General features: G+C 37.0%; 1 protein-coding gene across 1 annotated transcript in view; it reads left to right on the top strand.

Moving 5' to 3' along the window:
• The window catches only part of MYO3A (myosin IIIA), a 106,734-nt gene that overhangs the window by 18,962 nt on the left and 62,956 nt on the right, over positions 1 to 24,816 (top strand). Inside the window, exons 3-8 of the mRNA XM_063149657.1 lie at positions 3,978 to 4,082; positions 4,846 to 4,945; positions 18,944 to 19,020; positions 20,277 to 20,422; positions 22,144 to 22,209; positions 22,598 to 22,753. Of these exons, the coding sequence (XP_063005727.1) occupies positions 3,978 to 4,082; positions 4,846 to 4,945; positions 18,944 to 19,020; positions 20,277 to 20,422; positions 22,144 to 22,209; positions 22,598 to 22,753 (650 nt within the window). The remainder of the gene's footprint in view (positions 1 to 3,977; positions 4,083 to 4,845; positions 4,946 to 18,943; positions 19,021 to 20,276; positions 20,423 to 22,143; positions 22,210 to 22,597; positions 22,754 to 24,816) is intronic.

The following is a 24,816-nucleotide window of genomic DNA, read 5'->3' as shown; positions in this document are numbered from 1 at the left end:
ATTTGTTGTTCTTTGCTTAGTGCTTGTCATCAAGTTGTTCTGAGGAGATTTTACCAAATGCTGCAGAGCAAATGACGCAGACTGATCAGCTGTTTGGTCATGTAAATTCACAATGTTTGCAATAAAGTAATAGCCACCATCATCTCCCTTCTCTAGATGCTTCACTGAAAACTGGAGAGATCTTTTTAAAAAGTTATCTCTGTTGCCTTCATGATTTCTTGTCATCCAAGCATTTCAGTTGACTTAACTTGAACTGAGCAGCTTTGCTAAGAGGCTTAGCAGTGTTTTTACTGTGGACAGCATGCTACTAAGAAGCAGCAGATATCATAATTGTAAGCTGCAATTTTTAACAACACCCCAGGAAACTTTCTGTCTGGCAGTACTGCTAAATAACATTTATCCCATAATCTCTCATTAAAGAACTGTATAAATCAAGGATATGTGATTTTTTAAATGATTTAGGGTTTTTTTACTCCTATAAGTTTCTATTGACTAGATTTTGATCAGCATTCCCAAGGATAATTTATTTCCTGTCTACTCAAACTCCCAAGCAAGCATGGACCAGCACCATATTGGGCAGGAGTATTATAACTTTGTGTAGCTTCTAGTTTTGAGATAGAAGAGAAGAGCCACACTCATTAGGAGGTGGATGTTTTTGAGGTGTTTATGATACCTCTGGATTGAGTACACGTGCAGCTTGATAGCCTCAGTCAGGAGAAAGAATCACCATTTCAGCTTTAGTTATGTGCAGGTTTTAGGGACATGTGGCAGCTTCACGTCCAAAAAATGCACAGTAGAGATAGGAAATTAGGGCAGATACAAGATTTTACCCATGATGATAAAAATAGAACAAAGTTAATACTAACCTGTGTCATCGTTGTCGTCATCATTCTCCCTCCCGCCCACACAGCGTAGAGCACACACATGCAGTGTCTGCCATAATCTCCTTTTCTAATTGTGGTTGTATTCCAATAATCCCTTTTCCTACTTATAGCTGCTTGCATTCTAATACCCAGCCTTTTTTCCTCTCTTCCTCCTATGCTGATGGTCTCAGAAAAATATTTATTTTCTGATGTAAGTGAAAGTACAGCTCTATAACATCCTCAGCTGAACTCTGTCTAAGCAGCCCCCCTGCCTTGGGAGTCGGTGGAGAGTTTCCATGGTGGTAGGGCTGACTTGTGAGTTCTTTATTTCAAGACCAGTTTAGCTGACCTTTTTTATACCCAGGTTCAGTTTTTGTTTTGTCTAAAATAATCATAGTTTTAATATCTTACCTAACCTGATATTTTCAGTAAGTTTTATCTTACAATGCAGATATTTATCTCATAATGAGGATTTATATCTTATGAGAGTAGTAAAAAAATTAGAGCATCATGTTAAAGAAAGGGAAAATTAATATTGCTGACCCAGGCAAATAAGTTCAGTATTGGCTTTACTGCCTAAGCTTTAAAGAGGGTGATTTCTGAGGTGTAGTATCTCCCTTCTTCTGCCTAAAAAAAGAATATATTCATTTCTGCATTGGTTTGATTTACACCTAATAGGTATATAGCTCTGTAAAGAAAAAAGATCCATCTGTTAGAGGCAAAATATAATATGAGATAATGAAGAAAAATAATTTGAACACTATCATATGTATAATGTATTTCACAATTGGTTTGTTATACTTGTCAGATAGTTTCAGTGCTCTGCAAGAGCTTTAAATTAACCAGAATTAATAATCCATTGATTTGATTAAATATGTTGGTGATGTGCCAAAGTTAAAATGATAGAAACCCTGAAAAAAAAAGTCATTGTGAAAAAATAACTAACTTGAAAAAGTCAGTGTAGAAGTGTAGAAGGCAGACCAGCATGGCTAATGACAATAAATGAAATCCTGCTTGGGAATCTGATCCTTATCCAGCAAAGCATTTAATCCCATCATTTAAGCATATGAGTTCTTCCCTCTCCAAGCATGCATATTGTCCCACTTAGGCAAGGGTGAGGTTAAGTGAGTCCAGGACTGTTGCCATAGAGCTCAGCCCCTGTCAGACCAGAGCCTTTGCTGCCCTGATGGGGGACACATCTTGCAACAAGAGTTATGTATTGAATGGCATTTCTGTAGGCATTCCTGTGGTGCAAGTTCAGAGCAGCCTAGGGATTTCAAAGATAGTTAGAGAGTTATTGTTATGTTTGGGTACAAAGGGATAAAAAATGCTTCTTACTGTAAGGTACAAGTCTTTTTTTAATTGCAGCACAGAAAAAATGTAGGGGGTAAAGAAGAACAGATGAAAAATACACATATACAAAAGAATCCAATGTCTAGAATTCCGCAGTTGAAAGGTTTTACTGGTAAATTATGCTTTTGATTTGAATATACTTCAAATGTAGTGCAAAGGAATTACTGTTTTGTGCTGCATTGTTAAAATAGCTTACATGGAAATTTAGTTTCATGTGAAAAGCTACTAAATGATAATACTGTGTAAGAATAAAAGTTTATTTTACTGTTTTATTGGAAGCAGCTACTCTTTTACGGAGGCAAATGGCTCTTCAATCAATGAGTATTGTCAGGTGCATTATGGATAGTTTAGGGCTTAAGTGCCTATTTCATCTTTGCAGACGTGTAACTCCTACAGTAGTAGGTACCCACTAAAGTTACATTGTTGCTTATTCCAGCAGACAAATTCTAAATTATAAAAGTGAACATATGAAGTACTGCAGTCCAAACTAATCTGCTGGTAATGTGTGCTCACTGTCATTTCTAGGGAGCAAGGCCAGGTCTCTTCTCCCCACATATGTGGCATTCACATTTTCTGAAAAATCCCTTTGCCCATGATTTTTCTCCTGGGAAGCTGAGAAGCCTCAGAGAAAAAGGAAAACAATATTATTTCCTTTGCTTCTCCTGTGTTTTGCTGCTTTGAATGTGTTTGGAGATTGTTTATTCAACAGGTGATTGTTTCATTGGTTTCTGCTGTGAATTATTTTGACTTATTGTCAAAATAAGTTGGGATCAAGTTGTGTTTGGGCTCTGGAAATAGTCACAAGTTTTCATTATTATCTTTTAGCCTTCTGTAAGTATCCTTTCTGTATTCTTCAGTATAGTATAGTTTAGTATTCATTAATATAATATAGTATCATAAAATAATAAATTATCCTTCTGAGAACATGAAGTCAGATTCATCATTCCTTCCTTTGTCTGGGCACCCCACAAATACAATACACATAAATGGGACAGGACAGGGGTTTGCAGGAGTCTGGCTGTGCTCTCTCCTCTGGAGAGTGGGAGAGGATTGTCCAGGGCAGACTGTGGCTCTACATCTGGAGCAAGGAGCTGACAGGGCTGATGCAACAAGGGCTGTAATTAATCCTACACCCACAGCCCGCCTTGTTTCAGTGGGAGACCTTTCTTTCCACAGTGCTTTCATCATATTCCACAATGCCCATGCCTTGTGTATCACATCTCCCTGTGCTAGGAATTAAGTGCTGCTTGGCATAAAAGGCAGCTTTACCCTTGGTAGGTTTCATGCTGGGGAAATTTTTCTGCTGCCTGTCTGCTGATGACTTAAATCCATTTTTTCTGTACATAGCTTTTGTACCTGAGAATTGATGTTGCAATAATCTGCATTGGTAGTGAGTTCCACATGATGAATATAAGAAGCAATTAGTATGCCCCACAAAACATGCCTTCACAGCTAATTTATTGCATTGTAATCTACTTCTGTTTCAGTGAAAAGCAATCATGGATATAGGAAAACAAAGAGATACACTACTATACTTGTGTTTGGACAAGAAGAATTAAATGCAGAAAGTAGTGAAAAATAATTTGCAAAAATTGCCGTGTATGTTATTCGTATAAATAGTAGACTTAAGGAAAAATTTGTGGTTTTTCAGTTTAGTAGAATCTCATTTGGCTACAAATATAAAAAAATACTGAAAATGAAAACCAGGTGGCTACTCCAACACTCCTTAATTCCTTTTTATATTCCCCTTATGTTTTGTAGCTGTGCAATGGTGGATCTGTGACTGACCTTGTGAAGGGATTTCTGAAGAGAGGCGAAAGGATGAATGAACTTATAATTGCTTACATTTTACGTGAAGCTCTGATGGTAAGATAGGCTTTCAATGAAAGGACAGTCAATAATCAGCTCATAGTTTTTTCTTTAAATGAATGGAGATCATGTCCCCACTAACACAGCTCACTATCTTGTATTATAGCAGTGTTTAATGAAATCCAGGCAATGTGTAATTAGGATGGTTCTTTTTAAGCAGGCAAGGTAAAGAGCAGTTAATCTGTTCATTTCACTAGTAAGAGAATGAAAATTGATTTCTGACTATTGATCAATTTTCGTAGTAAATACAGTTCAGCATCAAAATTGCTTTTCTTTTAAGAAATAGCGGAAATATCATCAAAATGCTGTTCAGCCTCCTGTGTCTGGATCCAAACTGTTTTTGAAGTAAAATAATCCACATATCTAACAAATTCAAACTGTGCTACAAGAATTTGGTTCTGCTCATTAGGATCAGCTGTCTTTATTTATTATTTTCTTATAACTAAAATTTTACTTTCTCTGGCAGAATTTAGAATTCTGTAGTTTTCTTTGAGTTTATGGTTTAAAGTTATTATATGTAGTGATATTTTTATGCTTTCATCTTAAAATTTCTATTTGTCATGAAGTAGAGCAATGAAATAATAGTTCTTCCTTGTCATGTGCAAGTGATTTTGCAGTGAGAATGACATCCTGGTGGTTCTGGATTTAAAAAAAAGATTCATGTATTTTTCATACTTTTCCACTACCTTGTTGTTTCTGCAAATGTAATATGGAGGACAGAGCTGTTGTTAAAAGTTCTTGTTTACTTCTCACCTTCCAGGGACTTCAGCACTTGCATGAAAACAAAACTATCCACCGTGATATTAAGGGAAATAATATCCTTTTGACCACTGAAGGAGGAGTCAAGCTTGTGGATTTTGGTATGTTATGTTTACTTATATGTACAGTGTTTTACACCTGAAGTATGGAAAATAGAGTAAATAAACCAGAAAATATTAACTGTGTTAATTTCTTGTTAAAATATCACTTGGGTAACCAATGTTACTTTTTAAAACTTGATAGATATTTTAGTAATTTTGGTAATGCTGTTTCAATGGCATGGCTAAAAAGCAGGAATTATAACACAGTGGTGGTAAGTGCCAAATGCCTTGAGGCAAGGAATAAGTGAAATAGCAAAGCAAGAATATAGGATTCAAAATAAGGTTGATATTCAGTTCCTCCAGGAACCACACACTGGTTCAGTGAAATTAGGAGCTGATAGTAAAAAGCTTCATGTTTTATATGAGAGCATTTGAAACTTAATAGGTGTTGTGAAGAATGGGAGAGCTCCATCTCAGATGCATATACTTCCTTTATTTGATTTAAAACAAAACAAAAGATATTTGAAGGCACTAGAGGAGGAAATATTATATAGGTAATCCCCACTTTCTAAAGCCTGGGAAGACAGATTTTGGCAAATCTAAATCTGAGATTTGGCATTAAAAGAGTCAGTTGAAGCCTGTTAGGCCTAAAAGGATTCCCGAATGCTCCCATCTTTGGTGTCATCGCCAAAAGGGAAGAGGAGAGTAATGAATAAGTGGATGCAGCCTGTTATTTATCAGCAATACCCCAGAAATTTGCCTAAACGGTTAGGTTTGACTTTTGTTTCATATGAGGGGTATAAAAATTTGCAGTGCTTGTTGTTATCAGCTATTATGTTCAGGTAGAACACTGCCTTTTTATGTTAAAAGTAAATTTACTGGTCGCAATTTCACAGCACAGCAGACAACTGTAAATATGTTTAATTCAGCAGATGGAAAATGTTTGTTTTTCCTTTGTCCTCCTATTTTGTTCATGATTCTGATTTAATTGATGTATAACAATTGTTTAAACTAATCATGGGATTTTTAACTCTCTTTAGTATAGTATCTTCTGGCCAATAGGTTGTATTTATGGAACTCTCATGACTTCACACACAAATTCCCAAAACTGTTAGGGTTAGTAATTACTTTGAAATGTCATGTATTTATTTTATATTCGTCAGATAAAATCTTCGATTGAAAAATCTTTGTATTTCCTAAATCATCTGCAATATACTTACTAGTATTTTCTGGTAGTCGGGAAGTTTATTGTGAGGCAAAAATCAGTGTTTTTGCACACAGGCTTTTAATTTGTTGTGGAAAAAAATTTTGAGCTCCTGGAGGCAATTAGAGGATCAATGCATCTGAAAATGAAATCACTTATGCAGATATCAAAACTTACAAGCTGTAGGGATGAGGACCTGAATTTTTTATTCCCCAGGTACTGCAATCTCCTGATAAGGCTGTAATTGAAAAATAATCTTCAATTCTTGTGGGAAAATTGTAATACCAAAATACAGATTAGAACATGCACAAGAAACAAATATACCTACACATACATTTATGTGGGCTCAAAAGGAGCCTGCAATAGCTGCAGTCCGTCCTCTCAAAGGAATATACAGATGGAGTAAATTGATATTTTAACTTTGGAGTAGATTGATATTTTCCCTGGCTTTCCCCCACCTCCCCAGGAAGAAAAACAATCTGAAGCCAATAATGAGTAGTTTCATATGGAATAAACTTATAGTCTTCATAAAATCATCATGGAAGATGTACCATTCACCATTGAAGCTGCTGCTTAAGGTATTCAGCTGGGATTTGTGGGATTTGTGTCTTCTACTTAAGGGGATTTAATCCCACATTAATCAGATTTCAAGATCATTTTTTAGCCAGGAATGTGAGTTGATAAAAATCTCTCATGTTGGCATTGCTACAGACTGTTGTACATAAACATTTATTGGATCTGGGACTTAAACTCAGTCATCTTTTATTATAAAAGCCTATTAAATTGACAGGCTACAGAGTAAGGTAGACATGGAGGCATAGTGTCTTTTTCACCCAGTCAATACTCAGAGGAAGCAAAATTTTTGATTTAGGCTGAACCAATTATTACATGGGGCAAACAAACACAAAAAATCCCAACCAAATAATCACATCACCCTTTCTAGCATGCACACAGCTTTTCTGTGTGGAGAGGGGAATAGAGGCAGGGAACCAAGGACTCCTTCAACCACCAAACACACATGACCAAGGCAGTGAGCCTTTCCCAAGATAACTTTATCTGCACCATCCTCTTGCATGCATGAGATGTTCCTGAAGAAGCTTTTGCTGTCCTCCCCAGATGCTATTTATGGTGATTTTCTTCTAAACATAAACCCCGTGTCTGAAACATGGGCTTGTGAAGTGCCTTATGGAACACAAAACTAGGAAAAAACCTATTCTTAGTCTGCGTGTGCTGTGCAATCATTTAGCTTTTTTTGTCCTCTTTTTAAAGTAGGAACATTTTAAGAGTCATAAGTGAAAAAACAATTCCATTCTAGTGAATTAAATCATGCTTGAAAATGGCTTTTTTTCCTTCATTGCTTTTGAGCTCCTTGAACTTGGTGTATAGTGTTCTGCCATGGTGAATCCTTCCTTGCACTGCAGTACAAACTTTTCAGAAGTAAAAACTTTTCAGAAGCTTCATTTAGTGACACAGTTTATACACATTGCTTTGTGGTCATTGCATCATAGGTATTTATGTATGCTGGAACCATAGTTCCTGAACACTGCACAGTCTATAATGGATAACCATCACAACACCCTTATGGAGAAGTAAATTACTTTAATTCACAGTTAACAGCTGGGGATCTGAAACTTTGAGAGACTGAATTGCTTGAGGTGACACAGAAAATGTAGGGAAAAGCTCTTCCAAATCCAGGCTAACTCTCTGAACAGTTTGCCTTTCTAGAGGTACTAACAGTTAAAGAGATAGATTTTGAAAGAATACCACAGCCCCACTGCCATGCCTCACCCAGACTGCTTTGGAGAGTGAAATTTTTGCTTTCCCTTAAAATCTGTTGCAATATTGTTTAATCACCCAGTAACATTCTCGTATCTAAGAAACACCCAATCCCAATATAGATTAATGATTAAATAAAGTCAAATACCCAAGGAAGCCTAGAAGAAAGTTGGAGAGAAACTATTTACAAGAGTATGTAGGGACAGGACAAGAGGGAATGGCCTCAACTGAAAAGAGTAAGTTTAGATTAGATATTAGAAAAAAAAATGTTTGCAGTGAGGGTGGTGAGGTGCTAGAACAGTTTTTGCTCAGAGAAGTTGTGATGGCCCATCCCTGGAAGTGTTCAAGACCAGGTTGGATGGGCTGGATGGGCCTCTGAGAAACCTGGTCTAGTGAACAATGTCCCTGCCATGGCAGATGAGTTTGAACTAGATGATCTTTAAGGTCCCTTGCAACCCAGGGCATTCTGTAACATCCCACAATAATGCTTCTGGAGCTTAATTGCTTAGCAAGGAGCTGTCAGATAAAGTTTTACTTTAAACTGTCCAAGCCACAACAATTTTGAAATACCGGTTACCAGGGATGCATCCTCTGGCCTTGCATCCATCTGGTATGATAATTTAGATCAGCAGAGAGAAACAAAAATATTTTTATTTTTTACAGAAAATGAGTACCAGCCAAGGGGATCTACTGTGAGAATGTCCACTGATCACAGATTCAGTCTAAAAAGTCATTAAACTTCTATATATATTAATAGTCCATATTCTCTTTGTAAGACAAGGCTGACTGAAGGCATTTTCACTACCTGCACATTTGTGGGAATTAGCTCCTAAGCTGTTCTGATAGAAAAGCTTTGAGGTAGGATGTTCTGCCTGAGAAATGCAGCAATTAGGGTTCAAGGAAGGAATACCCTCTACCACATTATATAGTTGCATTATATTCAAGTGTAGTATGTTTTCAGTATAAGATAGAGATTTGGTAGAAAAATATACATTTACATTAAATTCATTGTAGCACTTTAAAGAGTGACTGCTATGTAATCTGTTATATAGAAAGAACTGAAGGCGAGTAAGGTGTGAATTAAATTCTTTTTTTGATAAATATTCCTAATTATATTCAGTTTCGTATTCCTGTTCTGTGGAGAAAGTCTTTTACATCTGTTTCAGAACTTTGGTGGCGCACAGTGGATTGATGTTAAAAAGACAGATTTCAAATGAAATTTTAGCCTCTAAAGGTGCAGGAAAATAATGTAATGAAATTTAAAGAAATTAATTTAATGCCTGATACCTTTTGAAAGTCAAATGACAAATTTATATGCAGACTTTTCTGCCTAAATATCTAAGTGTCTGATTTTTTTTCATCAGTTAAAAAAGTTGGCCTGGAGTCACTTGAACACACAGCACACCTCATCTGTAGTAAAAATTCATACATTCATCTGCATCTTATAATGTGCAACCAGTTTCATGGGACACTAAGGTTGTAAAATCTACTTCTGCTGACAAATACTTGCTTCTTTGGATAGTCCCTCTCAATCAATTTCCTTTCTTGAAATCAGGTGTTGCACAGGGCCTTTCATGCATTAATGTCAATCTAAGCCACAGCTCTATAAGATGTGGATTCAAAATGGGAGAAGAGATATTTAGCTTTATTATTATTATTATTGTTGTTGTTGTTGTTGTTATTACTTTAACTTTGGTCTGAAAAAGTCTGAGTGACATTTCATTTGAAATTATTTTAAATTATTTCTGAAATCCCCTGCCATTTCAGTGCTTCTGGGAGCTCAAAACCCAGGACTTTTCATGCTTTTTTTTTTTATCAAAGAGGATCCTAGAGGACACAACTCCCTATCAGCAAACTAGACAAGTTGCTGATGTCCCAGAAGCCATGGAGGAAAGAACCATTTTTCCACTAAAAGCTATATAAAACACCTACGGTCACGTGGCAAAGTGATTCTTTTAGCTAAAAAGAGGGGACTGTAAGGCTCATGGAAAATTTCTCTTTAGCTATATTTTTGAGGGTTGACCTTTAGGCTGATAGTCTTTACCAAGAGACAGGTAGCTCATACTTCTTCAGGACTACTGAAACCTGCTTTCCCAGACTGGAAATATCTCAGGATGAGCAGCTGTTGCCTTGGAAATGTCCAGAAAAAAATATAAATTATACTTCCCCACTTAAGAAATGCATATTTTTCCAGCAGCACTGTTTCTTTCTGAAGGCCATGCCTGTCTGTGCATCAAACATATTTTCATACCATGTGTAATTAGACCTTTGCTGTTATTACCAGGAAAGGTCACTGGGAAAAAAAGTCAGACATCTAGATTGGTATCAGAAATATTCAAGTACCTGTAAGGAAAATAAAATGTGGGTAGACTCATTAAATCTTTAGAATTCGAGCCTACTTTTAGGCACAAGAGATCCCATGATTGCTCATAGTTTGCCCAGTAGTGTAATTGTGGGAAGGGGATATGGAAAGGGTTGGCACTGTACATTTTCAGTTTCTTCTTAGTTGTTTTGTTAATAGTACCTAAAACTCTCCATCACTAGAGGCTCTGGATAAGCAATACATTGGAAAGATCTATGTTTTTTAATATGTAAAGGAGGTTCCAGTGGAAAGCATGGAAAAAAGGTAATGCAATCTCACTGCTGCTGGCAGATGATGGAAAAATACAAGCTGTGTAGCTGCAGTTAATAGAATGTCTTCAAGTGTTCCTTTAGCACTGTGGATAAATAGGTTGCATAATTAAAACATGTATTGTAATATTAATGGAATATACAGTGAAGCTAGGGTGATTTTCGCACTTTAAACACACTTAGTTTGCATTTTTCTGCTTTTGTGTCGTGTTGGATGTTGTTTGTGAATATTGTCTTGGCATTCCAAATGCAGTTTCAGATATCCCACTTTGCATATAGCTAGCGCAGTTTTATCATGGACAGTAGCCAGGGTCAGCTAGAGATTTACCCTGAGAACAACTCATTGGGGGAAGAATGAATTGGGGAAGGGAATATGTATTGCTCTATTCAGACGTACTGATATTGCTTTGTTTAATACTAGAACTATTGTTTCTATGTAGTTTGGGAGCTGACAGAGGTCAGTGTTTGTGTTTGGAATGTAATTAGGTTATTATTTTGCTATGGGGAGAATGATCATTTTTCCTTTAAAGCTATTTGGAGTATTTCAAAGTTAAGAAAAAAAGAGTATTCCTAGATGGCCTTATTATTATTCAAAATTGCAATTTGGTGAAACTAGTCAATGGCAAGACACAGTTTTGTAAGTTTATTTTTAAATTCATCCTATGTTTACTTTAAAATGTATTCATAATTTCATTTGGGCAATACTAAATGCAAGTATTAATTCCATATTTCCATTGAGTCATTAAAATAAATTTATTGGGTTTTTTTTTCCTCTAGAAAGAGTTACTTTGCCAACATCCTGTATTGTCTCAGTAGTATACCACTTTTTCTTACAAATTATGGATTGTTAGTAGTGCTTTACCACTACTAGTGATCAATAACAATTGATCAACATGAGATAGAATGCACAGGTGTTTCTGTTAAGTATTGTTCTGTGATATTTATGTGTATTCTGATACAGAAATACAGGCCAAAATATTTAAAATTCTGTGAATGTGCTAAAAATATTGAATTTTTGAAGTGTATCTGAGCCTGCAGCTGCTATAATGACAAAGCAAGAGAAGTAAAATCAGTTACCCTGTACGGCATATCCAGAACAATGGGGACAGTCTCCATGGAGTAATGGTCCATGGTACAACTGCATCTTGATAATTCCATCTCTTTAATTGTTCATATCTCCTGGGATGAGGGAGCTTTCTGCTGGTCTGGTGGGGAAAAAAGCATCTGTAAATCTTTGGTCAGAGGCTGGGCAGGGAGCTCCAGCCCTGGATGCCATCCTTTCACCACAACACCTCACCGGCTCTTGTGTTCTCTTGCTGTAACACAGTGCTATGGCCATTCCTGGCATGACCTAAATGACCACAAATAGCCTTGTTAGAGGCAGTTTGTTGGCTGATCACAGCTCAGCCTGGCAAGTGTCTGGGCCATGTGGCATTGCATGGGCCAAGAAGGCTCCCAAGGACTGTGCTCGGATTGCACGTGGCACAGGTCGGGCTGCAGCAGAGGGAGTCTAGAGCCCCCTTGTGCTCAGAGAATAGGTTGAGAAGTCACTTGTGACTGATCCAAGTTCAAATGCTGGGGCATTTCAGTTTCTGTCCCTTTTAATATATATCATCATTCCCAGCTTTGCATGCCCTGCTGACATTGAAGAGGAGCTCAGCATGACCTTGAGTAGTGTTCCAAACTTTTGTAGATGACTTATTCTGGAGTAGTAAGAATATCCTAGTGTGTCCTTTTGTGCTTGCCCTGCATTAGCTATAAATGCTGTCTGAATCATTCTGCAAAAATGAAACAATTAATTAATTTGATTTAATTTGAAAGTTCAAAAATAAAATCATTTTCTTTCTGCCCTTAGCTTACTTTAAGCAATGAGTCATAGCAAGACTTGTATTTGTCTTAGTCATTCTAGCATACATCCATAATAAAGCTGTCTGCTTCGCTGGTTCAGATCAAAACCAGGCTGTTATTGTGTTGTCATTTCTGCATACAATATAGCATGACATTCACATGTTGCTGCTAAAATGCAGCAGGAGACATGGCAGAAGCCAATAAAAGTAAAAGACTTTAAAGAAAGCTTTCTTCATGAGCAGCTTGTCAAACTGCTTTGAACCCAATCAAAGTAATAATTCCAAATTTTCAACCCAGGGTTAGCAGGGATAAGATGGATTGCATTGACTTGAGCTGTGGAGCTTTTTCATTGTTGAATGGTTAATTCTTTGTTGAAGGCTTAGTCCTAAAAATTTTTGAGGGGGGGCATGTTTGAATGAAAACCTTTGTGCTGTCCAGTAATAAAAAACAGAAATCATGTGGCCAAATGCTATATCCAGGATAAGCTGTTCACTTGGTCTTTCAAATATTTTCTTCTATTAATTCACATAAAGATGTCACTGGTGGCTTAAGCATTAAAGAAGCTTGATGCTGAAAGCCGGTGTCAGATACCAGAGACACATGAAGTGAGAAAATTGCCCTTTCTGGCCAGCAAAGACTTTCACTTGGTTTTGTCATGGGTCACAAAACAGTCATCTCTTGAGGTTATTAGAAACTCCCTAGTCTCATCTGTGTATACTAAACCCCATTCATTTTTTTACCTGAAGATGGAACCCAGTGACTTATTTATACTGGAGTATTCCAGTCCTGAATATTTAAAATTAAATATTCTGTTCCAACAGCATAGCTGTTTCCAGGATTATCATAACAGGAAAACCATGTCATTGAACAATGAGAAAAATCTCCAGAGTTTTGCTAGTCATACAGGGATTTAAAACATCCTTTTTGGGTGTCAAAGCAGCAGTCAGTTTGGAATGAAAGGTATAAGAAAGGCAGCATCTGAGAAGGAGGAATTTCCTCACCATCAAACTGCACCAGATTGTGTGTAGCTGTACAAGTCCCTGAGGCTCTAGAGAAGAGTAGTTCTCCTATCCAAGTACATCTGGCCAATTGTGCAACAGGACAACAAATGTTCCTGTGCATCCCTTTCAGGAAACCAGCTGAAGCCCTGGAGCATGAGATTTGATTAGAATCATTGGTGGTGTGATGCACTGAACTGGCAGGAGCATGTGGAGGGGAGCCTGGTCACCTGCTCCACTGAAGGCCCAGTCTGTAAAATGAAAGATCTTGGATTTATTAAAGAAAGAAGCGGTATCAAACCCTTTTGGTTAAAAAAAAAGATTATAAATCTCACAAATGTAGTTACTAACTGCCTTTTATTTAGGGCACTGTTTGTCATTTTATTATCAGTATGTACCTTTTAATGGTTCTGTATCAGATTTAGGATTTTAATTTTTTTCCTTGTATGCTTAAAAATACTTTTTCTTTGTCTTGAAGCCTCATGGTGAGTTTACCATGAAAGCCACTGGACTTTCATTTCATTAACATCCATTTATATTTGTCCCCCTATATTTGATAGTACAGATTAACTTTTTTATCCCCTTTTACTCCATGTCTCTTGGTTTTGTAGTAAATGCCATGGATTTTTCATCTTCCAGGCAGTTTATATATATGGTTTTCCTGGATATTAAGCTTTTGATCTTTCCAGTCCTTTTGGTTGTCTTTTGGATATGGCTATTTCAGTTAAAAATTTGCATCTACAGTGTGTGTTTTCCTGAGGGTTTGGGAAACACTAGTTTTCAACAGTAAAACACTATGTACATCAAAATAATACAGAAAGATGGAGAATGTGACAAAGGACAAGACAAAGTGGAGGCCCTGAATCTCTTCTTTGCCACATTGTCTTAACTTGTAATCCCAGATCCCTGAGACCAGTGGGGAAGTCTGGAGCAAGGCAAATATACTTTCAGTAAAGGGAGATCAGGTTAGGTAACATTTAAAAGAATTGGATGGACACAAGTCCATAGGGCCTGTTGGGATGCACCCAGGACTGATGAGGGAACTGGCAGGTGTCATTGCAAGATCACTGCCAATAATCTTTGAAACATCTTGGAGATTGGAGGAGATTCCTGAAGCAATGAAGAAAATTATTTTCATTCCAATCTTCAAGAAAGGCAAGAAGGAGGATTCAGAGAACTACAGTCTGGTCAGACCCACATATGATCTCCATCACAGAAGGTGATGGAGCCAATAATCCTGGAAATAATTTCCAAACTATGACAGACAAGAAGGTGATTGTGAGGAGGTTGCATGGATTTATGGAAAGCAAGTCATGCTTCCTCATAACATAGCACCTTCCAACATAAAACACTGCTGAAAATTCTAATACTTTTGATTCATCATTTCAACTCTGTTTCCTATTTCTTTATTTCCATCTTATAGGTCAGAATTTTTATTTCTAGACTTAATTTGAGCCCTTATCACTGACCAGAAGTTCTCAAGCATGCTTTTCTCACAACAGCTCACTGTTGAGCTGTATAGACTTTGTGCTCTTTTAATTTAAATGTTTACTTTTGAGGTCAGTTTACAGTCCATAAGGAATTTTGAATATTGACATTGTTTCAAAAAGGTTCTGAAACATCTCTTGTAAAGTCATCAAACCCACCATTTGTGTCCTTATGGTCTGTTAGTAACATTTTCAATTAAATGTCTTTATGCTTTCTATTCATGATAAATAATTAAACCTGGGAGAAGCTCTTTGATCTCCTTTTACAGTCGTAGTGGGGATTCCACTATATGTGGTTGCATGTAGTTACATGCCTGATGTGTTGCGATGTTTGCCATTTGGATTACCAGAATTGCCTTGGTTTAGTCTTGTTCTTTCCCTGTTGTCTTTTGTCATTTTGTAGTATGAAGGAATTGCATGATTGAGGTTTTTCTTAGCATTTTGTATGCATTTCAGCTGACCAGTCTGAAATATTCTGTCTGGATATGTATCGTTACACCCATGCAACCTGAAATAAGCAAACAAAGAAATGAGTGTCAAGGGTATCAACAATTACAGAGGAATTGAGTTATAACTCCACCACTGTTGAGAGGGAAGTAGCTACTTCCCTGTCTGCATCCTGGCAGGAATAGTGGCTTCTCAAAGTAAAGCTTAAGGTGCTAAAGGGAAACCTGGGACTGCTAGGACCTGCTGCCTCCAGATCTGCTAAAAAATGTGGAATTGAGTGATTTATAAAAGACTGATGTCACACCTTTGGGCGAAGAGATGTGGAGGGAGAGGCCACTTTGTGCATCATAGAATATGGAACAAGAATGGCAAAACATACCTGCCAGAGAGCTTAAGGGGAATGCAGTGTGAAACACTGCTGCTGTTATACATCTGTTTCCCTAGGAGATTAAAAAAAGATTGGGAAATAATTCAAAGCATTTTGGCCTGATTAGATCTGCAGAGTTAAGAGTGTGAGCAGTTTTTGGTCCAGACACTACTTTGAGGAATAATAGAGTTGCATGTTCTTAACCTACAGAAGATCACAATAAGGATGCTTTGGTAGTGAAGTGTACACTGAAGGCACAAATAAAGAAGGAAGAAATAGCTAAGGGAGTGTAAGCCCTTGGGGGTAAGGTCAAGGTCATTATGTATGAATGCAGTCTCCCTGCTGTGTGTCCAATGTGAGATTAGTACAATTTACTAGGGCTGGCCCTTCCTTCACCAGCATCAGGCACTAAAATGGGCATACTGCTGTCACAGGACATCATCATAAAGGGATGTTGTACAGCCTCTCAGTTTAGATCATAATGTTGTCTGCTCAGATTGGGCACTGTGAGACAAATCTTCCCTAATAATAGGGAACTAATTTCTGCCCTCTTTTTTCTTTTATTGAGTGCTAAGGTCAGAAGCAGATGGCGTTGCTTGCAAGGGTATTTCAATATGCCTGTTTTCACAATGAAAGCCTTGAAAAATACTCATAGTGTAAATGTCTTAATTTTCAGTTTTTATTAGTAAAATGGTGCCTGAAAAAAATAAGAAGAAATGCAGCTCTATCCCCAATATTTTCTTTTTGGTGTGCTTTGGTACTATTAATGCACTTATTTATAAAACTCCTAACTTACACAAGAAAAAATAATTCATATCTAATAAAACATCATTTTACAACCTATTTTAGATTTTCATTTTGCAACAAAGCAGTAGTAAATGGGGAGGGGACGAACAAGATGGTTTTGTTTGAAAATATGTAGGTTAAAAAAAGTGGCCAGCTATATGCTTGACTGGTTACTGAAATGCTGGAAGAAATGTTACTAAGTGTGGAATTACATCATCTTTCCTCTATACACAGAAAAAGCCCAAGGAAATATCATTTGTCATAAGACCTACGCTGCATAATCTAAAATGCCACTTTAATGCTGAGAGCAAAAGGATTAAAAAACCAACCAAACAAAAAGCACACAAAATCCTCAAGAGCCTAAAGAAAGTGGTGAACAATTCAAATTAAATCAGTTTTTTATTGAAATGAAACAAGGGTGAGGAGGAAAAAATCTTCAGTTCATTTAATAATTACAGTTTGAAGAGGGAAAAAACCCAACAGTGCATAGACAGAGAAGATTGAACACAGTAATGTACCTTTTATATTTTGTTCCTTATCTTTACAGAAAGTTATGATTATTTATAAAATCTGACAATGGAATCATAAAAATATAGTCAGTGTCTTTCTTTGCCTGCAGATCTGAATCTCACATCCTTGTCCAAGACTGCAAAAAATGAGCTTTGCACAGGGGACTCCCACAACATGGAGGAAGGGAGAGTAGCCTCAGCTCCCCCTGAAATCAAGGATCTCACATAATAATGTCTGTTGGCATCCCTGTAGTGATTTCCGAGCTGAGGTGATGTGTGACATGTTTTTCTGGGAGCTCAGAACAGCCACAGACTCTGTGAGCCGGAAGCTGGATCTCAGACAACTCCCTGAGATGGCAAAAACAAAGCCCCTGCTTAGCTGAGTAGAAGTAGGATTGATGGACTTTGTGCTAAGACTCACATTGTCCTGCTTTCCATGATGCATAACACTGTGTATTGGACTTTCTGCAGACATAAAGAGAGGTAAAGATGGAACTTTCTCAGGGTTGGTTTATAGGGAGGCAGCCACAGTGGTTGCATTTATCTCAAAGGAGCAGGCGGGGTATTCCTTGCAGTCTTTATTTTCAGATGTTGCATACTTTTCTGTGAGAACCAAATGCAGATATTTAGTGAATCAGAGCTGAACACGTAGCTTTAGAGTGAAAAAACAAATTAAGCCTCTCTATGGTTTCTTACCTATACTGAAAAATCCCCAAAACAATCGAACCTTGCCCAGACAGAGGTTTAGTTAATATTCCTATTGGATAGTTAATATGAATTGCTTGTTATGAACTGTCTGCAAGCTTTTCAGGAGGAGAAGGTCAAGCATTTTCAAACCAGACAATACAGAGTTGAAACTGGACAGTGGTGCTCACTGGAGCTTCATGTGTTTCAGAACAATGAAATGGAACTCACAGAGTGAAATCAAGTCCTTTCACATTTTAAAGAAAAGGCAGATTTATGCATGAAGGCAAAATAAGTGAGCTCCAGTGTCAGTCAGACTGAGGCTGGAGCATGTGTATATAGAGCACAGGACCTCAGGCCATCCATGGCATCAGCTCTTCAGAATATGCCTCTGGTGCACCTCACTGTTGGCTATTACTCAAACCCATAATAGTTTAGGGCTTGCTAGCTGAAGGGCTGTTTTTCTCCATGTGTGGACTTCACTGTTATTCGTGACTCATAAATCCATAATTGTTTGGGGCATGCTGGCTGAGGGGCTGTTTTTTCTATGTTGTACTGTCCCTTTTGCATGCACTATTCCAACCAGCACACCCTTGTTTTTTAAGGAAGGAAGTTGGTGGCAGGCTGCTCAGAATTGTGTTGTAGCCCACTTGAATTTCTAATATTTCAGTGTCTTTTAACTCAAAACTGCAAGGAACCTTTGAACTTCACAGTTCACTTTCCGACCCTTGGCCTGAAATAGTTAATTCCCTAAACTACAGCTCATATTGCAAAGCTGATTTACAGGATTGTTGCTTTGAGAATGTGCTTTGAGCATGGAGAGACTTCTGCTTTTGTAAGAATTTTTGAGGTTTCACAGCTTTGTTGTTTCTTTTTTTATGGCAGAGCAGTTAAGAGACGAGAATAGGTATATTTTATAGTGTTAGCATGAAATATAGATATATAATGAAATGGAGGGTTAGTGTCGGTAGTGAGCATTAGAAGGTGTGGAAGATACAGTACTTTTCCACCCTCCCCAAGGTGTTTTACTGCTCTCTTGAAACAGCTGTAGAAAACCTTTAATTGACTAGTCAAAAAATATGGAGTCAGATTAATAATCAAATGCTCATTTGGGACTAAGTCCCGGTCCTGCTGAAGCCTCTGCAAAAAAGGAAGCAGAGAACCCTTCAGGAGGAGGCCTCTCTTTCCAGAGAACCGGAAAGATGCATCTGAGATTCACCTGCATAGGAGTTTGTAGCATGACAAGAGGAGGATGTCACCCTTCAGAAGGGCTGTCTTGGATGGAAACTGCTCTGCTGATGGCTTCCCCTCGTTCTTGCAGGTGTGTCTGCCCAGCTGACCAGCACTCGTCTGCGTCGGAACACCTCCGTGGGCACCCCATTCTGGATGGCTCCAGAGGTCAGCTTTCAGAACATTTTGTCACTGGTACTCGAGCTGCTGTATTCTGCATTTCTGCTCTTTGTCTTTCTTCCTGGTCCTTTCACCAAATGAAACAGCAATGTCCTTTTAAAAAGTGCTTTAAACCTTTCTGTCTTACATGTTTGCAAGAATTAAGTTAAAATTAGGTTTGTTTTTGAAATTGCAAGATTAGAGGCAGGGAGCAAGACTCTGAAATGCTTAGCTAAATGTTGAAGAATATAGAGTGCTACTATTGGTACTTTTCAGCCTTTCAAGCTCTGAAACGATAAATATTTCCCATGGATGGAAGGAGCCCAAGGTGGTACTGAGAGAAATTATAGCTTCTATATTTTGACTTCTGCCCCTGGAAAGTTTTTGATACTATATATCCATACTTGCTTCAGCAAGAAATGGAAAAGGTTATTATGAATGAAGAAGATGCTCTGTGATTCTGTGGCGGTTTTTCCTGACTGAAATTGAAGCATATACAGATACATTTTAAGCTGAGATAGGAAAAATATTTCCTTATAAATAAGCTTATCTACTTAGAGTATTTGTGTGCACACAAACACATGCAAGTACATGTGTTTATAGCACATGAAACTAGTCTATTTATACATATTTATTTTTATCAAAAACTGTGTTCATACACATAGGTCTAGCCATATAACTAATGGTGTACATGTTGGTTTAAATCAGCACCTAATGGGATGAAAAATTCTAGATTTCATCCAGCATTATGGATAAGCTGAAATTTATTTGAAAGTAAATGCTTTGCTGTGATCTAATGAACTTTGTCCACATCCACTTGATCTGAAAATTGGCTGATTTGGTTGAATAAGGACCCAGTAAGAGACAGTAAATCCAACTCCTGCTTTCCTGATTGTTTCACTTCACAGAGAGAGCAGTATACTTACAATAAGTACTTAGCAAGAATAATCCATATAAAGAGTTGTAGGGTTGCTGACTTTCCTTCTACTTCCTTTGTTATGGAATGGAATTTGTTCAGCTGAAAAAGACATGGATTTGTACCCTTTCTCCAAATCAGAGAACATCTGCTGGAGAATGTGGTGTTCATGGACACCTGCTTTCTCTAGTTTAAACACTGGGGGAGGTTTGGCAATTGGATGGATGCTTTAGCTTTCTAAATGTGTCCATATCTGTTTATTTCACTGTGCAATCTGTAAGAGATTCCTCTTACAGAGGCATGCTCTTAAATGGGGACATTTAACCATCCCAGACTTTTTCTTCAACAGGTGATTGCCTGTGAGCAGCAGCTAGATAGCTCTTATGATGCTAGATGTGATGCATGGTCACTGGGTATTACTGCAATAGAGTTGGGAGATGGAGATCCACCCCTTGCTGATTTGCACCCCATGAGGGCACTCTTCAAAATACCAAGGTAATAGTTTGATGTCTTTTTTTGTTGATGAGTTAGACTGAACTTTTTCCTTAAAGTTTGATTTCCAAAAGTTTTTGCTTCCCAAAAGTTTGCTTTCTTCAAACTTAGATCATGTAAGTTTGTGGACTTTCTTTATGTTATTTATACTAGGAGGCAGATTTAAAATACATTGCCCAGTTGTATTTTGTGCAGGCTCTGCTTGAACCATGTGGGCACATTGAGAAGTTCAGAGCTGACTTTTAGCTACTTTTGAGAAAAAGTCATAGGGCCTTCTTCTGAGTGAGCTGATGCTCACATGAATGCAGGACTTGTTTTTGTCTCGTATATTCTGTTACAAAGAATGACTTATGATAGAAATACAGGGTCTGAATACACAGCCACTGTGGTGAACAGGTCCCATATTTATCTTCAGGAGTTATCTTCTATCCTCATAGGCATTTAGGCTTCATCTATTCATTAGCTTGTGCTGCTTCTGGCAGTTCCAATGTTGCTGTCCTTGGGCAGTGCAAATAGCAACTTATTTTGTGTTTTTTGCTTTGAAGCTGAAAATATAAGTAGGCAGAGTGCCACTCATGGCATTTCAAAGAACATCAATCTCCAAGTCTGTAGGTAATGATCATACAGTAGTAGTTTGTGGATTTCATCCTAGGAACTGGAGCAGTACCACAACAGCTGAGCCCCACATAGTATATTGAATACATGAAAAAGGACTCCAAGTAAGTGCTTGGAGTCCTTTTCAGCCAAGACACCCAAATGAATTTAAATTACCTTTAGGTTTAAGAAATCTTGGCTGACCTGGCACTGAAGCAGAGTATGAATGGTCTTCCTACCCTCGCTTGCTATGGAAAAAGCAGTTGCAAACTATTGTGGTCAGTCACTGCAGCTAGGACTTCAAAAAAGCTTCTGGCTTATACTCTTACAAGTGCTGGGCACCTTTCTGCTCTGGAGCAATATAAGATCAATACCCTTTCATTCTGTTTAGCAAAACCTGAAAGCAATACAGTAAACATGAAGCAGCACTTGAAGAAAAGCAGCTTTGGTTGATTGAGAAGAGACAGTAAGTCACCTTGTCTATTGGCTGGTCATTCCTTTTGTCTGCATGACCATACTCAGTGAAAATGGCATCTCTGAATGGAAGCAAACTGCCAAGACTATTTCAACTGAAAGAACACCTAGAGTAAACAGCTCTAACAATAGAAAAGAAAACAGTATATCCATTTACAATAAATCTCTATTTAAACTTTCACTTCTGATTATCTTCTGATGAATGAAGACTAATTAATAAAGAACCAATTATTTTGGGCACTTTGTTCAGCAAGTTGATGAATTCAGTCCTTCCGAGAAAACTTTAAATAGAATTGCTTTTTAAAATTTTTCCTAGGAAAGTATATTTTTTCAGGCTTGAAAATAGGAATTTGCCATTACAAGTGAATAGTGATTAATGAGTTGTTAGTTTGATTTCTTTTTATTGATTTGATTGAAAAAAATCTCAGTGATTTTTAGCTACACTTGGTAGATTATCTCGATGCTATTTCTCCTTATTAGTTATGTAAAGCAGGAGGACCAATGAGGCATTGCATCAACTACCCATGATCCTTTTACCACTGGAAATCAATGTCTTTTTTCGGTGGCCTTCTAAAACTCATTACTCAGCCTGCCTTCACACATTGTTTTTGTCAAGTGAGTAGCTTATTAACTTATCACCACACTGACCTTTGCAGGAATCCTCCTCCAACGCTGCAGCAGCCTGAACTGTGGTCACCTGAATTCAATGACTTCATTAACAAGTGAGTAACAACTGAGACCACTCTGGTTGAATATGGAACATGTGTAAATGTCATGTGTAAAATATCTTTTGTGGAAATCTATTGCAACTAATACTCTCCCTTAAAAGGCTAGTTAGTAAATCCATTTGACTTCCAAGTGAGACTCTGTATTTATACATGAAATAGCATTTCAATACCCTTGACATTTTTTAAGAACATTTGTTTTTAAAATGCAATAATTAAACTTTTTGGAGTCATCAATTCTGTGAAGTCGTATCAGTTTTTCATGCAGAGCTGTTTTGATTAAGACAGATATATTTATTATGGAGTCATGAATGAACTCCAGACAAGCATTTCAAAACTTAACTGCAAACCCTCAATGATCATATGTTTTTTTCTGCCAGCACAGGTGCTTGACTAAAGATTATGAGAAGCGTCCAACAGTATCTACTCTTTTGCAGCATGATTTTATTAAGCAAATTGAAGGAAAAGAAAACACGCTACAAAGGCAACTCATGGAATTTATTGATGTTCATCAACAAATGGGAGTCACTGAAAAGGCAAGGTAAAAGTAACTAAACAGTGGACCAGTTGGGTCAGTTTTGATACTTCCACTGTTTCAGAATGACTAACACTCAGAGAAATATTCAATCCTTATAACTTTAGATGGCAAAAAATTTGAAAGTTTAATATTTGAGGTTCCCTGTACTGCCAATGGAAAAAGAGAGGCATCATGATTCACATGTAGGATGAAACAATCTGTTGAAGTGCCTCTCCTTTTTTCTGTGACTCCAGATACAGTCTTAGACCCCAGCTTTTAGAAGGCTAAGTTTAGGTGAAATTAATGTTTGGTATTTTCATACATTTGCATGGTCAGCTAATGTTTAATTTGAGCAAGTATGCTAAAATCAGCTGGTCAGGTTCCTGCAGGAATTGGATGTTTCTGACTGAAATAAGTGATGGTCCCAGCAGACTGTGTTTTGCAAGCTTCAAATCTTATGCCTTCTTGAATGGAAACTTTCTTTCTTCCACTAGGATTTAAGTGATATCAATTCTGAACAAATCACTTAACAACTGTTGGCTTTTATTGAAAATACTTAAAAATGTCTTGGCTCAGTTTTACAATTGAAAAAACTCCATACAGTACACATATATATATATCAGATGTGAAATGTTGTAGAATAGTATTGAAGTACTACTGGTGTGACTGCTCCTGCTTCAAGGAAAAGCACCATGCTTTTACTTTTTTTTTAATGGAACATGAAATTTAAAATGCATTTTGGCATTATCATTTATGTGGAAAAAGCTTGTTAAAATCTGCCACATTTCCTTTGACACATTTAGAGTAACAATATATACAGCAGTCTTCAGTTCTAGTTCTGGAGAATTTTCTATTTACTCTATGCTTTGAAAATAATAGTAAGAATATATTTTGAAATAATTATGATATTGAAGTTCTTTCAACTTTAACTGGATATGGGAGGAATAGTGCTTTCCCTTTTCTGACATTGCAGTATAAAACTATGCATTTAGCTTTCATTTAAGCTTCAGACTGGATTTATATTCTCTATATATTGCAGACTTGACATTTGTTTAATCCAGAAAGATTCTTGAACTCAAATAAGCTTATAGGATGTCAGTGCTGAGCACTAAACCAGCAACATAATCCAGGCTTTAAATAGCATTTTTTTTAAAAACACGGGGAAATTTTATGAGGTAAAATAAGCCCAAACCACTAGGTTATATTAATTAAAATCTTGTTAACACTTGTGATATTAGTCCTTTTAAAGCCTAAATAATTTTGAAAACAATCAAGCTTCCAGTCAATTAGGTATTGTGACTTTTTTTACCCATTTTAGAGAACTTATTTTTATTTTATTTTTTTTAATCCTTTATTTTTCCATGTAAATACTGCATAAAGCAAACTACATGAACTGTTTTTGTTTTCTGTACAATACAAACGTAAAGAAAGTGGCCCAATTTGCATGTATACAGAGCAGTCAAGTAGCACAAGAACAGGATGATCTACTGGTATTTTCTCTGTCCTGTTTACACTGTGTTTTATAAGCTGATGGCTCTTCATGAGAACTAGAATTTAAGGGAATGTATTACCATGTGATGAAGTTACCTATACAACCTATACACTTGATCAACCTATAGTTGATCAAGTGTAATTTTTATGTCAAATTTCCCAAAGGAAAACAGTATTTTCTCTTTCAAAATAATAATAAAATAAAATAAATTACATCATTTCTTATCTGAATCTGTGCAAAAAATGTACTTGTTTAATTCAGAGTGTAATTTAAATGGCAGGGTTAAACTGAGCATAGCCCATATTTCAGTTTAGCAGTTTAAAGTACTAACAAGTAGTATTTCTAACCTATTTTGTGACTGTGCAATTTTGTGAAATACGCTGTTAGACTGACTACGGAACAGCATTCGTGTTTTTTCTGCTGTGAATGATAAGAGATTATGCAAAGGTTTTTAAATTCAGTAGTCATGCTTTTTTAAAAGTCTTTAGAGATACTAATTCTATGTATCTTCTGACCTTTAATCTGCATAAAGCAAATGGTGTTAAAAGCAATGTCTGTACAGAAATACCATGTAAATCTGACTTGAAATCAAGAC

This window comes from Melospiza melodia, chromosome 1 (genome assembly GCF_035770615.1).
Source record: "Melospiza melodia melodia isolate bMelMel2 chromosome 1, bMelMel2.pri, whole genome shotgun sequence".
NCBI lineage: Eukaryota > Metazoa > Chordata > Aves > Passeriformes > Passerellidae > Melospiza > Melospiza melodia.
The sequence above is the reverse complement of the archived record's forward strand: the minus strand, read 5'-3'. Positions and strand labels throughout refer to the sequence as shown.